Here is a 12,737-nt window from a genome sequence, read left to right as displayed (position 1 = left end):
CTCCGGTGTGCCCTGGGGGCGGGCGGCGGGCAGAGCGGAGAGGAGCGGAGCCGCCACCTGATCCCATCCAGGCGCGGAGAGGCGAGCGAACCGGCACTCGGCGCTCAGGGCCCCCGGCGCCCTCCGATCCGCATTGGATTTCGCGACAAGGGTTTGGAGATAGCGGCGACCACCCCAAACCCGGGTCGGAGGCAGAGCCCGCGGCGTAAGTACTGCAGTGGCCGGCGTGGGGCCGGGGGACTGGGGTGGACCGGACCGGGACGGGGTACGAGGGGTGGGCGGGAGAGTGTGGTGGGGGCCTAGCGCCTGGAGAGCACGGGGCGGGGGAGTGGGCGCGCTCTACCCCCGGGGAAGGAGAGAAGCCGGGGTGAGAGGGTGAGTCTGGCCTATCCCCCTATGGTGACCAGATCCTGGTGACCGGATCCCTGGGGTAGGTGGGGATGAAATTGAGGGAATGGGGGCCGGAGGGGCGGTAGCGATGGAGAAAGGAGGATGAAGGGAATTTGGAGGCAGGGATGACGTGGGGGTAGACGGCAAGTAGAGGGGGCTGGGGAGGACCTGGCAGCAGGCTGGGAGGAAAAAGGAAGGAAAAGAGAGAGGTGGAAAGATATTTGATCTCCTGAGCCACTAAACTGCAACCCCCTGAGCCCTTGGCCCCGTCCTCTCTCGTGCCCTGGGCAGTTTCCCTCACTGGGCTGTGCCATCTTCTAGTAAGGACAGAGTCTCCAGGTCATCTAATGGTCAGGGCTGGTGGTCCAAGCCTCTAAGAGCACCCATACTGGCCCTAAGCTGGGAGAGGAGAGAGAAAAGGGCTGTTTTGGGAGCAGATGGGTGTCCAGGCCAGTTTTCAAAGCTCTGCCTAGCTATACCATTTTTTTCCTTTGGTTCCCTGGAGAAAGGAAAGCAATTTGCAAAACCAGGCAGCAGCCTGAGGTAAATTGTTCTGACTAAAATTAGCACTGATATTCTGATGAGGCTGGGCATCCTGACCTGTCTGGGACAGCTGATGGAAACTCTCTCCACGTAGAAGACACAGGGGAGGCAGAGGGGTAGTTTGAAGCACACAAGGTGTAGGAGCCAGGGCCCCGGGAGACCGCCACCCACCCCACGCCAGCTTGCAGATTACAGAGGTTAGATCCAGCCCCAGCCAGCCCCCTCCCCGGGTGCCAGTGCCCTGACTCCATCTCCAGAGGAGCATCATGGAGAGAACTTGGCAAGGGAAGGGAGGCTGCCTGCAGTGTCCAAGGAGCACCCTCTCTCAGGACCTGGAATGTTTAGCCTGGCCGAGTGCCATCCGGAGGAGACAAGGTTACTGCTTTCAAATACCTGAAGGTCCGTCATGGAGAAAAATGATTCATGTGGTCTAAGACCGAAACACGAACCATCCTGTGGGCAGAAGGTGGAGGGGGACAAGCCAAGCAGGGCACTAACCACAGTAGGCGACCCTAGCTGTCCCAGAAACAACTTTTAGAAACAGCTGAGGCTGCTCAGAAACGGGCCAGGCTGTATCTGAAGGTGGTGAGCCTCCCGACACGGACGATGGCCAAGCAGAGACTGGTGCCCACCTTACAGGTGGTGTCCATGGAGTCCTTGTGCTAATGATGCCCTATTCCAAGGGGACCCTAGACAAGGGTCTGGCTGACTGGGTCCCCAGGGCTAAGACATGAAGGGGAGGGGGCTGAGGGAGACCACGGAGGAGACCGCCAAGCACCCTGCTGTCCTCTGCGTGGCCTGGTTGAAGCACTTCCCAGGGAGAGTCCCGGTGGCGCTCCCTCCAGACCTGACCTCCTTGGCCGACCCACAGTCCTCCGGGGATAGGACAGTTTTAGTGAGTTTAGCAGGGATGTGACTAGGTTGACTTCCCACTTTGCCCCCTTGGGAAACTCCCATCTTATCACCAAATCCTCTGGGCAAGAGGAGTGGCAGAGGCCACAGGCCGTGACTTCTCATGTAGGCTTCCTCACCCCGCCATGGCCAGCCTTCTCTGTCCTTAGCGATCCTTGCAAAGACAGCAGGGCCTCAGGCTTTCTCTGTTATGCCCTTGGTTGCCCTCTGTGGCGGACCCTTCACCCCCCTCGGCTCCGGGCAGATTAAGTCCGTCTGCGGGCTGGTGGGGGAAGCCAGGGGATGGGGCCTGGGGAGAAAGGAAAGGCCCAACCAGGACATCATTCCTCCCAAACAGGTTTAAATGTAATCCGGGATTACTGAGGGGAGAGGGAAAGGTGGTGGTAAAGAAGAGGGACTGGAAACCAAGCTTTAGGCCCCAAGGGGAAGTGATGGTCAAAAGTTTTTACATTCCCTCATCCCTCCTGGGACCCGGGTGTCCTAATTCCACATACGTGCCAATGGCCATAGGGTTCCAGGTGCCCTGTCCCCTTTCGAGAGGTGTGTGTGTGAGGCTGAAGCTGAACCCAGACCTGGAGACCGAAGCCCCCGAGACAGAGACGCCACCCTAGTGGGGAGACAGGCATTGCTGCTGAAGCTGCCTTTCCACTAGCACTGCCAAAGGCCAGGCTGCCCTTGAGCCAAGGCACTTGTGTGGGGACAGGTGACTGGCTGGAAACCAGGCCCTCCCTGCTTCCTCCTCTTGCTCTTGCCACTAACCTGGGATGGAGGCCCATCTTCTTCTGGAGAATCTCAGCAGGGCAACAAGCAGGAGCCCCCTCTCTATTCCCCACACCCCTACCCCTCTCCCCAGCCGCCATATCATGGCCTTGGCCGGGCACCGCTCACTGCAGAGTCAGCTGATGGAGTGGCCGGGGTTTCAGGTGTCTAGGGATGGAATCCAGATAGGGTTCTGGGATTTCAGCTCCTCCCTTTCTTTCTCTCATGGATTTATTGGTCTTGGGCCCTCAGGGCAGGAGCCAAGCTAGGAAGGCTCAGGGCTCAGAAGCACTCTACCAGAGTCCAGAGCAGGGAGGGAGAAATCCGTGTTCTGTGGAAGCAGCACACATTATGTCTAGGGGGATGGGCTTTGGAGCCAGAGAGAGAGCAGGTCTGAATCCTGATTCTGCCAACACTGTGTGACCAGGGACAAGTAGCGCCACAGCCACGTCTTAGAGCCTCAGTCTCCTTGTCTGTAAAATGGGGAATAATGCCTACGCTAGGGTGTGGTGGGGATTAAATGGAATTAAGTATGTAATAGTATACAGTACATCTAGTAAGCCTGCAATATTGATCCCTTGCCCATGTCAAGAGGCTCAAGAAGATATAGGTCCAGACAGTGGTTTCTGAGGACCTCGGTCTCTGGGGAGTCAAGACCGACTCTTGGCTGAAGCATTCAAGCAAGGAATCCTGGAGGAGGGAAACTCTGAATGGAGACTTCTGTGCTTTAAGCCAAGCGCTGGTGCTAAGGCAAGTCTACGTGGGGGCGGGGGAGAACAGAAACAAATGACCACAAGACAAAGACGAATTAGGACCAGGCAGAGAAGCTGAGACAGGGCTCAAAGGAGGCGTGGCTACTGCTTGAAGGGCTGGCCACACCCCAGAGCCTGTAATTCCACCCAAGACTAAGTTATCTAGAGCTGTGGAGATAGGGTCTTGGTAACAGGGAGGTAGGAATCGGATCTTCTCTGGCTTCTCTGCTCACCCCACCCTTTGGAGCTCTCCTTTGCAGCAGTCTTGCTGGGGCCCACAGCCCATCTCCTCTGCCCGCTGCAAACCTGTTTGCTTCCTTCTCCTGCCAGGCCTCTCAGGAATACTGGCCCTGCTACCAGAGCCCCAGGAGCCCCCATGAGTGCCGGCGAAGGGAGTCCTGGATAGCGAGGCCCCGGCTGGTCCAGGGGCGGGTACCCCATCATGCCACCCATCCTCCAGCACCTGCAGCAGGCCTCCAAGATGATGAACCGCAGGAAAATCCTGCTGCTGGTGCTAGGGTGCAGCACCTTAAGCCTCCTCATCCACCAGGGGGCACAGCTCAGCTGGTAAGGGGGCAGGGTGTCGGTGTATGGGCGGGACCCAGGGGAGTTGCGTTCTTGTCTGGTCAGCAACAGAACTGGGAGCTCTCCTTTCCATTCCTTCTATCTGCCAGAAGGGTCTGCCTTCTGCTGGGCTTTGTTCCTTCCCTCTATTTTTCTAAATTTTTTTTTTTAAGTGGGCTCTAAGCCCAACATGAAGCTTGAACTCATGACCCCAAGGACAAGTGTCGCATGCTGCACTGACTAAGCCACCCAAGGCACCCCTCCTCCCTCTATTCCAGTAGTGCTTTCCTGTAGATTCTCGGTAGATCCACACAACCTCCCGGGGCAGGGACTGGCCTTGAAAGGTTGCTTGAAGTCCTAGAGTCAGCCAGTGACTAAACTGGGATTCTAATCCCGTCCAAATGCTTCCCACGGCAGGCATCACAGTCTGAGCCGGCAGGCATCACAGTCTGAGCGCCTTCCCAGAGGACTGCAAATAACTTCTCATTACTTCTGCTGTGCTGGGCAAATCCCCTCACTCTTCTGAGCCTGTTCCCTCATCTATAAAATGGGAATGATGCTGTGTGTGACCCAGTTAGTCACCCTGATACAGGGTACGTGATGACTAACTGGACTCCCTTACCCTACTTCACGGTTCACTGTGTGAACCCAACAAACCCCTGCACCACTCAGGGCCTCAACTTTCCCATTTTCTACACGGCGTGCCCATGAGAATGGTGTGATTAGGCCCTGAATTGCTGGTCTTTCAGTAGGGCCTCTGTATAAATATTATCCTGAGCCCAAACCAGCCACAGATAAGAAATCTCAGTGGTGTTCTTAAAGCTGCTTAGAGTTGGGGCGCCTGGGTGGCTCAGTCGGTTAAGCATCCGACTTTGGCTCAGGTCATGATCTTATGGTTCGTGGGTTTGAGCTCCATGTCAGGCTCTGTTCTGACAACTAGCTCAGAGCCTGGAGCCTGCTTCAGATTCTGTGTCTCCCTCTCTCTCTGTGTGTTTAAATAAAATATTTTTTAAAAATATTTAAAAAAAAAAAGCTGCTTAGAGTTCTCCTCATTACGTGATGCTTAGGATAGAAAAGAAATAAGAGTAACTCAAAGTCTGCGGGGAACTTACAGGTCATCTGTAATCCCAAACACCCTTGTTTCAGGAATAAGGAAACAGAAATGAAAGCTTCATGAAGGCTAGGATTGTTGTCTGGTATTTGTACTAGCATGTTTCTTGAGCCTAGAACAGTGCCTGACACATAGATGCTAAAAACAAAGATCAAAAACCTTGTTGAATGAAGGAATGAGGCTCCAGAGGATTTAACAGAATCATATAACAGATTGCCTCAAAGCCCGTGCCACTCATCTATAAGATGAGGAGCCAAAGAGTAAAAATGAGAAAAAAAGAGAACAAGAGAATATGGTGACTTTGTTGAGTTGCCAGACAATGTAAATGACTTTCCTCCTTCAGGTCCTCAATTTCTGCATGTGTAGAAGAGACTTTCTCAAGGGTCTCCAAGGGCCTCTGTCCTTATATTAGTTTTCTATTTCTGTGTAACCAAATTACCTCAAAATTTAGCACCTGAAAACATCAAACATTTATCTTGGGGTGGCTGGGTGGTTTAAATGGTTAAGCATCATGCTCTTGATTTCAGCTCAGGTCATGAACTCACAGTTCATACGTTCAAGCCTTGCATCAGCCTCTGTGCTGACAGTACAGAGCCTGCTTGGGATTCTCTTTCTGTCTCTCTCTGCCTCTCCCCAACTCACGTTCTCTCTCTCTCTCAAAACAAATAAATAAACTTTAAAGATAATTTTAAAAAGACACTTATTATCTTGCTTCTGTGGGCCAGGAATTCAGGTGTGGCTTAGCTGGGTACCTCTGGCTCAAGGTCACGTGGCATTGCAATCAAGCTGGCTGCTAGGGATGCAGTCTCATCGGAAGGTCTGATCGGAAGTGCTCCCCTTCCAAGCTCATTCACACGGTTGGTTGCTGGCAACATTCAGTTCTTCAAGCAGGTTGAAAGAATGGGGGCCCAGTTCCTCAGGGACTGTTGCCCCTCAGTACTTCCCCATACAAGAGCTTGCTTCTCCTTGCATGAGTTACCCCAGAGAGAGAGACAGAGAGACCAAGATAGAGGCCACAGTCATTTTATAATGTAATCTCAGGAGTGGCATCCCATCATTTACGCCCTATTCTACTCCTCAGCATCATCAAGAAGTCCTGTTCATATTCATGGGGAGGGAAATACACAAGGGCGTGAATCCGCAGAGGCCAGCAGGGATCACTGGGGGTCACAGTAGAGGCCGCCTGGCATATCCCTCTATCGGCTCATGGGTACAGTCCGGGTTGGACCATTCTGTGGCCCATCTCACCATCCTTGCCGAGGGGCAGGGGTTGAGAAGCATCCCTCTCACACCCTCCCCCGCTGCACACCCCACGAACTCCGCAGGTACCCCAAGCTGTTTCCTCTGAGCTGCCCGCCTCTGCGGGACTCACCGCCGCGCCCCAAGCACATGACGGTGGCCTTCCTGAAGACGCACAAGACTGCGGGCACGACTGTGCAGAACATCCTGTTCCGATTCGCCGAGCGCCACAACCTGACGGTGGCCCTGCCGCACCCGAGCTGCGAGCACCAGTTCTGCTACCCGCGCAACTTCTCGGCGCACTTCGTGCACCCGGCCACGCGGCCGCCGCACGTGCTGGCCAGCCACCTGCGCTTCGACCGCGCCGAGCTCGAGCGCCTCATGCCGCCCGGCACCGTCTACGTCACCATCCTGCGCGAGCCGGCCGCCATGTTCGAGTCGCTCTTCAGCTACTACAACCAGTACTGCCCCGCCTTCCGGCGCGTGCCCAACGCGTCGCTCGAGGCCTTCCTGCGCGCGCCCGAGACCTACTACCGCGCGGGCGAGCACTTCGCCATGTTCGCGCACAACACGCTGGCCTACGACCTGGGCGGCGACAACGAGCGCAGCCCGCGCGATGACGCCGCCTACCTGGCGGGCCTCATCCGCCAGGTGGAGGAGGTCTTCTCGCTCGTCATGATCGCCGAGTACTTCGACGAGTCGCTGGTACTGCTGCGGCGCTTGCTGGCCTGGGACCTGGACGACGTGCTCTACGCCAAGCTCAACGCGCGCGCCGCCAGCTCGCGCCTCGCCGCNGTCCTGGACGAGCCCCCGCCGCGGCCCATCCGGGCGCTGCCCCGCGGCCTCCAAGGCCACTGAGCTCTCAAGAGTCTGGGGCCCTTCCCTGCCTGGGACTGCCCCCGGCACCCGCCTCACCGGGGCCTCTCCTGCTCAGTACTTGGGGCCTCGTCTCCCTATCTGAGCCGGCCTCCCTGGGATGGGTTGAACCCCGCCTTCGTGGAGGGTGCTGATAGGCCCGATCGAGCCCCGGGCCACCCTCTTCTCCTCCCTAACTGGCTGGCCCCTTTGACGAGAGGTCTGAGGCCTGACCAGAACTGCCCACCCTGCCTTTTTTCTATGGGTTGAGCCCCACCTGTCTTTTTCAAGCGGGTGAGCCCAGGGGTCAGAGACCCCCCACACCATCTGTCTTCCAGGTTCCACCCTCCCCGAAGACCTAAGCTGCTCCCAGACTCCCAGAACCAAGAGTTCTTGGGTTGGGCTTTTTGTTTGGTTTTTCATTTTCTTTTTCTTTTTTTTTCTTTTTTAATAAAATGTCTTCAAAAGGCACAGGTTGTTTGTCAGTCATTGAAAGGCAGATTTCCCACGTTTGAGGATGAGGCAGATGCCCAAGAATAGCAGCTGTGACTGTCACCATAAGGAAGGGGGCCCAGGCTCAACCGAGCTCCTCCGCTGCCCTTCCCAGACGCTTGCAAGTCTTATCAGCCTCTTCAGTGACTGGGCTCACCGAGGCAGACTGGCCACTGGCTACTTATTTCCTTTGAGAACATCCAAATCATTCCTTTTCATTCAATTCAGCCCCACTTACTGAACGTTGTCTCTAATTTGGGGACATAGGTGAGCAAGGCAGATAGGGTCCATGGGCCTCATAGGGCTCGTGGGGAGACATTGGAACTGGAGTGGGGCACGTAAACTGAAGGAGGGTCTAGAATTGGGTAGACGGAAGCACTTCAGGCTTCAGAGGGAAACACTGCTATCAGTTCCTTTTTATTTTATTTTTCACAGAGACAATTGTTGAGCTGTTTGGAAAAGAGAGATTGCAATGGTTAGTTGACAGTTTGGATGACAGTCCCTGGGCTTGAAAAGCAGCTGCTTTTAGAGCACCCCACTTTTTACCAGTAGAACTCTGGAAAAGGCAAAAGAATGCAGACACTCAAAGTCACGATTAGGTTTCTGGCGTTAAGCAGCAGTAAAGAATTGCACTCAACTCGAAGTCATCTATACAAAGAAAATCATGGTCTGACTCCCAGCCAAGAAGGTGCCTGTCTGCCACTGCCCACCTCCAGCTCTCAGCCTCTCTGATCATACCTTTGCCAAGAATATCCTTCACCTTGTCTTGCGCCCTCCTAGAAAATTCAGACTTGCCTTTAAGTTCTGCCTTGATAGACCTCCCCTGCTTTCCCAGATTGTCAGGCTGGTGGGGTTTTTTTTTTGTTTGTTTGTTTGTTTGTTTTGTTTTGTTTTATCAATGTTGCCCTGCTTCAGCAGAGAGCACAGTTCAGGATTCAAGAACTAACTGGAAGCATCTAGAATCAGGCCCTGGAAGAGGGTTTCTCTGTAGAAGCAAAGGCAGACCCTAAGTAGGCACCAAATCAAGTATTAGCCTTCAGTGACTAAGCAGGGGTGGGGTGGGGTGGGGTGGAGTGGGGGCCCTCTGGGACTCCTTGATCCAAACATTCCCAGCTTCAGCTACAGGGAACAGGCTCTAGCCCCTGGGTCCCAATGTCTTGCAGAGAGGCTTCTTCCATCAACACACATGTGGTACTGCCCACTCTACTCATGTCCAGAGCTGGGCAGTGGATGAAATGTGGTCGCTGCACCCAAGGAGTTCACCATAAGGTCTGGGACCAATGTGTAAGCAGCTGGGTGACGATGACTTAATGGAGGCACTTATGTGCTTTAAAGTTCAAACCATGACCCTGCCACCTACTGGTTACATAACCTTGGTCCTAGCTCTTGCGCCTCACTTTCCTCACCTATGAAATGAACCATTTCAGTCCTGAGTTTTGTGAGCAAGATTTGAGATAAGGCGCTTAGCACAATGCCTGGCACATGGAAAGGTTCCCAAAGCTGCAGGTCTGGCGTCATCAGGGCTCCTCCTGGATGGACACCTTTCATGTAGTTGTCACAGTTTGGCACACGTATTCCAAGAATTTCCTGGCACATGGAAGAAAGCATTTTGAGATAAGGGTGCCTTTTTCTACTTTGCTCAAAGCACTGTAGGGGCAAGCAGCAGCCTTGATATATAGGATTATAGAAAGATGTGTAAAGTATCTCCTGAGCCATTGGGAGAGGCTCCCTGGAGAAAGGCTGTTCCAACTAATAGTGACAGGGCAGAGTGCTCCAGACAGAGAACCATGCATGCCCCGGGTGTGAGACAGCTGGGGCCTCTGTGGGCCAGGTAGTGCTGGGCTACCCTGGTGGGAGAGGCACACCAGCACCAGCTTATGAAAGGCCCTGAATGTCCTGCTTAGAAGTTTGGATTGTCCTGTGTAGGACTCTGGAGTGAATGGAATGGCTGAGATGACCATCGAGGGAGGCTGGACTGTCCCCAGAGCAGAAGGGTCATGATCTCTCACCATCTGCAGCCCCTTTCTGGCTGGCGCAGCAGCGCACGTGTGGGGACCTTCGTTGTAGATGGAGAAGAGTCACTGAAACAGGCAGAGGAAGGGTCTCTAGTTGCAAATGCTACTGCAAATGCCAGAGAAGCAGAGTGGGGCTGCAGGGCTGTGTACCTGAGAAAGAGGCATCCCCCGGGGGCACCCAGATGAGGGGAAGGATAGGAGAAGGAGAGGCCCTGGGGGGGGGTGTGTGAAAATGGCAGCCCCTTTCTCAATCTTAGAGACCTGAGATTTGCTCCTCCGACCCAGAATGACTGCAAGAATTCTCCTCTCCAAAAGACCCCCCTGCACCTTCCAGTGGGCAAAGGACAGGACAAGACCAGCCTCCTCCATCCCCACTCTCTACTCCCATACAAATCTCATAGGATTTTCACAACACTCAAGCAACAGGGGAGCAGGAGACAGAGCCTAAAACCCCATTACAAATGGGAAGGCTGAGGGGTGCCTAGATGGCTCAGTTGTCTGAGCACCCAACTCTTGATTTCAGCTCAGGTCATGATTTCAGGTTGTGGGACCGAGCCCTATGTCAGTCACCACACTGAGTGTGGAGCCTGCCTAAGATTTTCTCTCTCCCTCCCTCTGCCCCTCTTCCCTGCTCTCTCTCTTTCTCTCTCCCTCCCTCTGCCCCTCTTCCCTGCTCTCTCTCTCTCTTCTCTCAGAAATAAATAAAACTTTTTTTTAATTTTAAATTAAAATTAAAATTAAAATTAATTAAAAAAAAAAAGACCAGTCCAGATTCAAGGGATGGGGAAATACATGGTATAGAGTCCCATTTCAAGGGGCATCATGGATAAGAGGGGGCTGTTTTTGCATTCAGTCTATCACATTACCTTCCCTTCTTTCCTCAACCAAAGGAGCTGTTCCTGATTCTGTGTTCATGTAGCAGTGCTAAGAAGCAAAACAAAACAAAACCTGTCATAAGCCCGTTGTTAAAATAAGAAATCTACAGAGACATTCGTTTATTTACCTTTGTTCACAAAGGGAGGAGGTGTGGACTGAACTTTAAGTTTCTTCTAACAAAGAAAATGACAGTTTGTGTATCTTTTAAAGTTACTTTTTAAAAATGTCTTTTCCAAGGGATACTTTGGATCAGCCAGGATTTGATCAGTGAAACGAAATTACTAGAGTGGTTATATACAATGAAGATGTGTTCTAAGAATAAGACCCTACATAATTGTGAGAGCTGATTATATAAGACTGTTGTCTTTTTATCTAATGCTGGAGCCAAAGACAGAAGCCAGGCAGTTGAGATGAATGTAAGGTGGAGAAGAGTAAGAAAAAACTGGCAGTTGTGAAGATGAGCTAGGTCTTACAGGATAGACCAGAACCCACATCAGTTCCTCTCTGCATGTCAGCTTCCAACTTTGATGATTCAGGTGACCTATAAAAGAAGCTAGCACTCTGTCAGGAAGCCATAGTTGCACCAGAACAGAAGTGACAGAAGATGGGGCACCTGGATGGCTCAGTTGGTTGGGCATCCAACTTCAGTTCAGGTCATGATCTCGTGGTTCGTGAGTTCGAGTCCCACGTCCAGCTCTGTGCTGACAGCTCAGAGCCTGGAGCCTGCTTCAGATTCTGTCTCTCTCTCTCTCTCTCTCTCTCTCTCTCTGCCCCTTCCCTGCTCACACTCTGTCTCAAAAATAAGTAAATGTTTAAAAAAAATTTTTTTAAGTGACAGAAATTGAAGGAAGATCCATAAGCCGGAAGAGCTGTAGAACATGCTGCCCCAGGCCAACAAGGTGACCCCCTAAATAAGGATCATCACAGATGAGTTGCAAATTACATCTGGCGCCCCCACACCAACCTTCCTAGTGGAAAAAAGGTGAAACAGCTCCTGTTTCACTTCTACTTTCCAAATCTTGCATCAAATGTCACTTGCACCCACACTAAGTCAGGACAATGCAGGGAAGAGAAGTCTGGAAAATATAGTTCCAGATTCACTACAATGGCACTGTACAAATTCACTGTAGTTTCCAATGTTAATTCGAATATTATTACCCGTGGAGACCAATTAGCACTGGAGGCCTTTAGAGGTTAAAGGCCACATTCCTAAGGCCCTCAGATTTGGGCCGTAGTTATTTCTCTCATCCCAGATTTTATTGTGATATTAATGCTCAGTAGCTGGCAGACTCTCCCATTGGTTTCCTGCTGCTCTACTGTGAGCTATTATGATTAAAAAAAAAAAAAAGGAGGGGGGCAAGTGGAAACCCCTGGAATTGTTTTCTCAGCCCTGACAAGTTAGAAACTAAAAACGGTACCAAAGCTGGAGAAAGTGCAGAGATTAGGGCCACTATTAATGATTCAAGAGAGGTATATCCTCTTATAACTTACCTATTTGACAGCAGAAAAGAAAACTTAATGATGTGGCAATGTTAATCACAGCTGCAATTCTACATTTAATATCTTTAAAAAATTTTTAATGTTTATTTGTTTTTGAGAGAGAGAGAGAGAGAGAGTGGGATGGAGGGACAGAGAGGGAGACACAGAATCTGAAGCAGGCTCCAGGCTCTGCACTGTCAGCACAGAGCCCAACGCAAGGCTTGAACCCATGAACCATGAGATCATGACCTGAGCTGAAGTGGACACTCAACTGACTGAGCCACCCAGGTGCCCCTATATTAGCTATTTTTATTGCAGAAAATCAATATAAATGCCAACAAGTGGTATGTGAAAGTAAATGTATAAGTAAATGCTTTCTTTTACATTCCCATGTATATGGGAAATTACAGTTTGTGTGTCCATACCACGGATAACTATCTGCCGTGTGAGTATCTGTTATAACAGTATTTACTGTCTTGACCCTGATTTAGGCCATTCTCCCATGAACTGCAAAAGTCCAGAGGGACTCTGACGGTCTTGAGAACACCATGCTGATAAACTCAGTTGATACCACACGCTAACTGGATGGTGAGTGGGAAAGAGTAAGCACCTTGGGTGCCTTAGACATATGTATGCCAGAGATACACCCTATGGGAGTTCAAGGACCTGACACATCAGGAGAGTTTCTAAGGGTCCAGAGGTCTGGGAAATGTTGGCTGTGTCTTCAAGTGAGAGACCAGTTGCTGCCCT

At 52.0% G+C, this 12,737-nt stretch overlaps 1 protein-coding gene across 1 annotated transcript; it reads left to right on the top strand.

Moving 5' to 3' along the window:
- Nucleotides 1–91: 91 nt before the first annotated feature.
- GAL3ST3 (galactose-3-O-sulfotransferase 3) lies at nucleotides 92–7,128 on the top strand. Its single transcript, XM_077759597.1, has 3 exons — nucleotides 92–205; nucleotides 3,687–3,923; nucleotides 6,357–7,128. The coding sequence occupies exons 2-3, from the start codon at nucleotides 3,799–3,801 to the stop codon at nucleotides 7,126–7,128; spliced, it is 897 nt and encodes a 298-aa protein (XP_077615723.1). The 5' UTR covers nucleotides 92–205; nucleotides 3,687–3,798.
- The last annotated feature ends 5,609 nt before the right edge of the window (nucleotides 7,129–12,737 follow it).

The sequence above is a fragment of the Crocuta crocuta genome, unplaced genomic scaffold (assembly GCF_008692635.1).
Source record: "Crocuta crocuta isolate KB4526 unplaced genomic scaffold, BGI_CrCroc_1.0 scaffold53, whole genome shotgun sequence".
Lineage (NCBI taxonomy): Eukaryota > Metazoa > Chordata > Mammalia > Carnivora > Hyaenidae > Crocuta > Crocuta crocuta.
The sequence above is the reverse complement of the archived record's forward strand: the minus strand, read 5'-3'. Positions and strand labels throughout refer to the sequence as shown.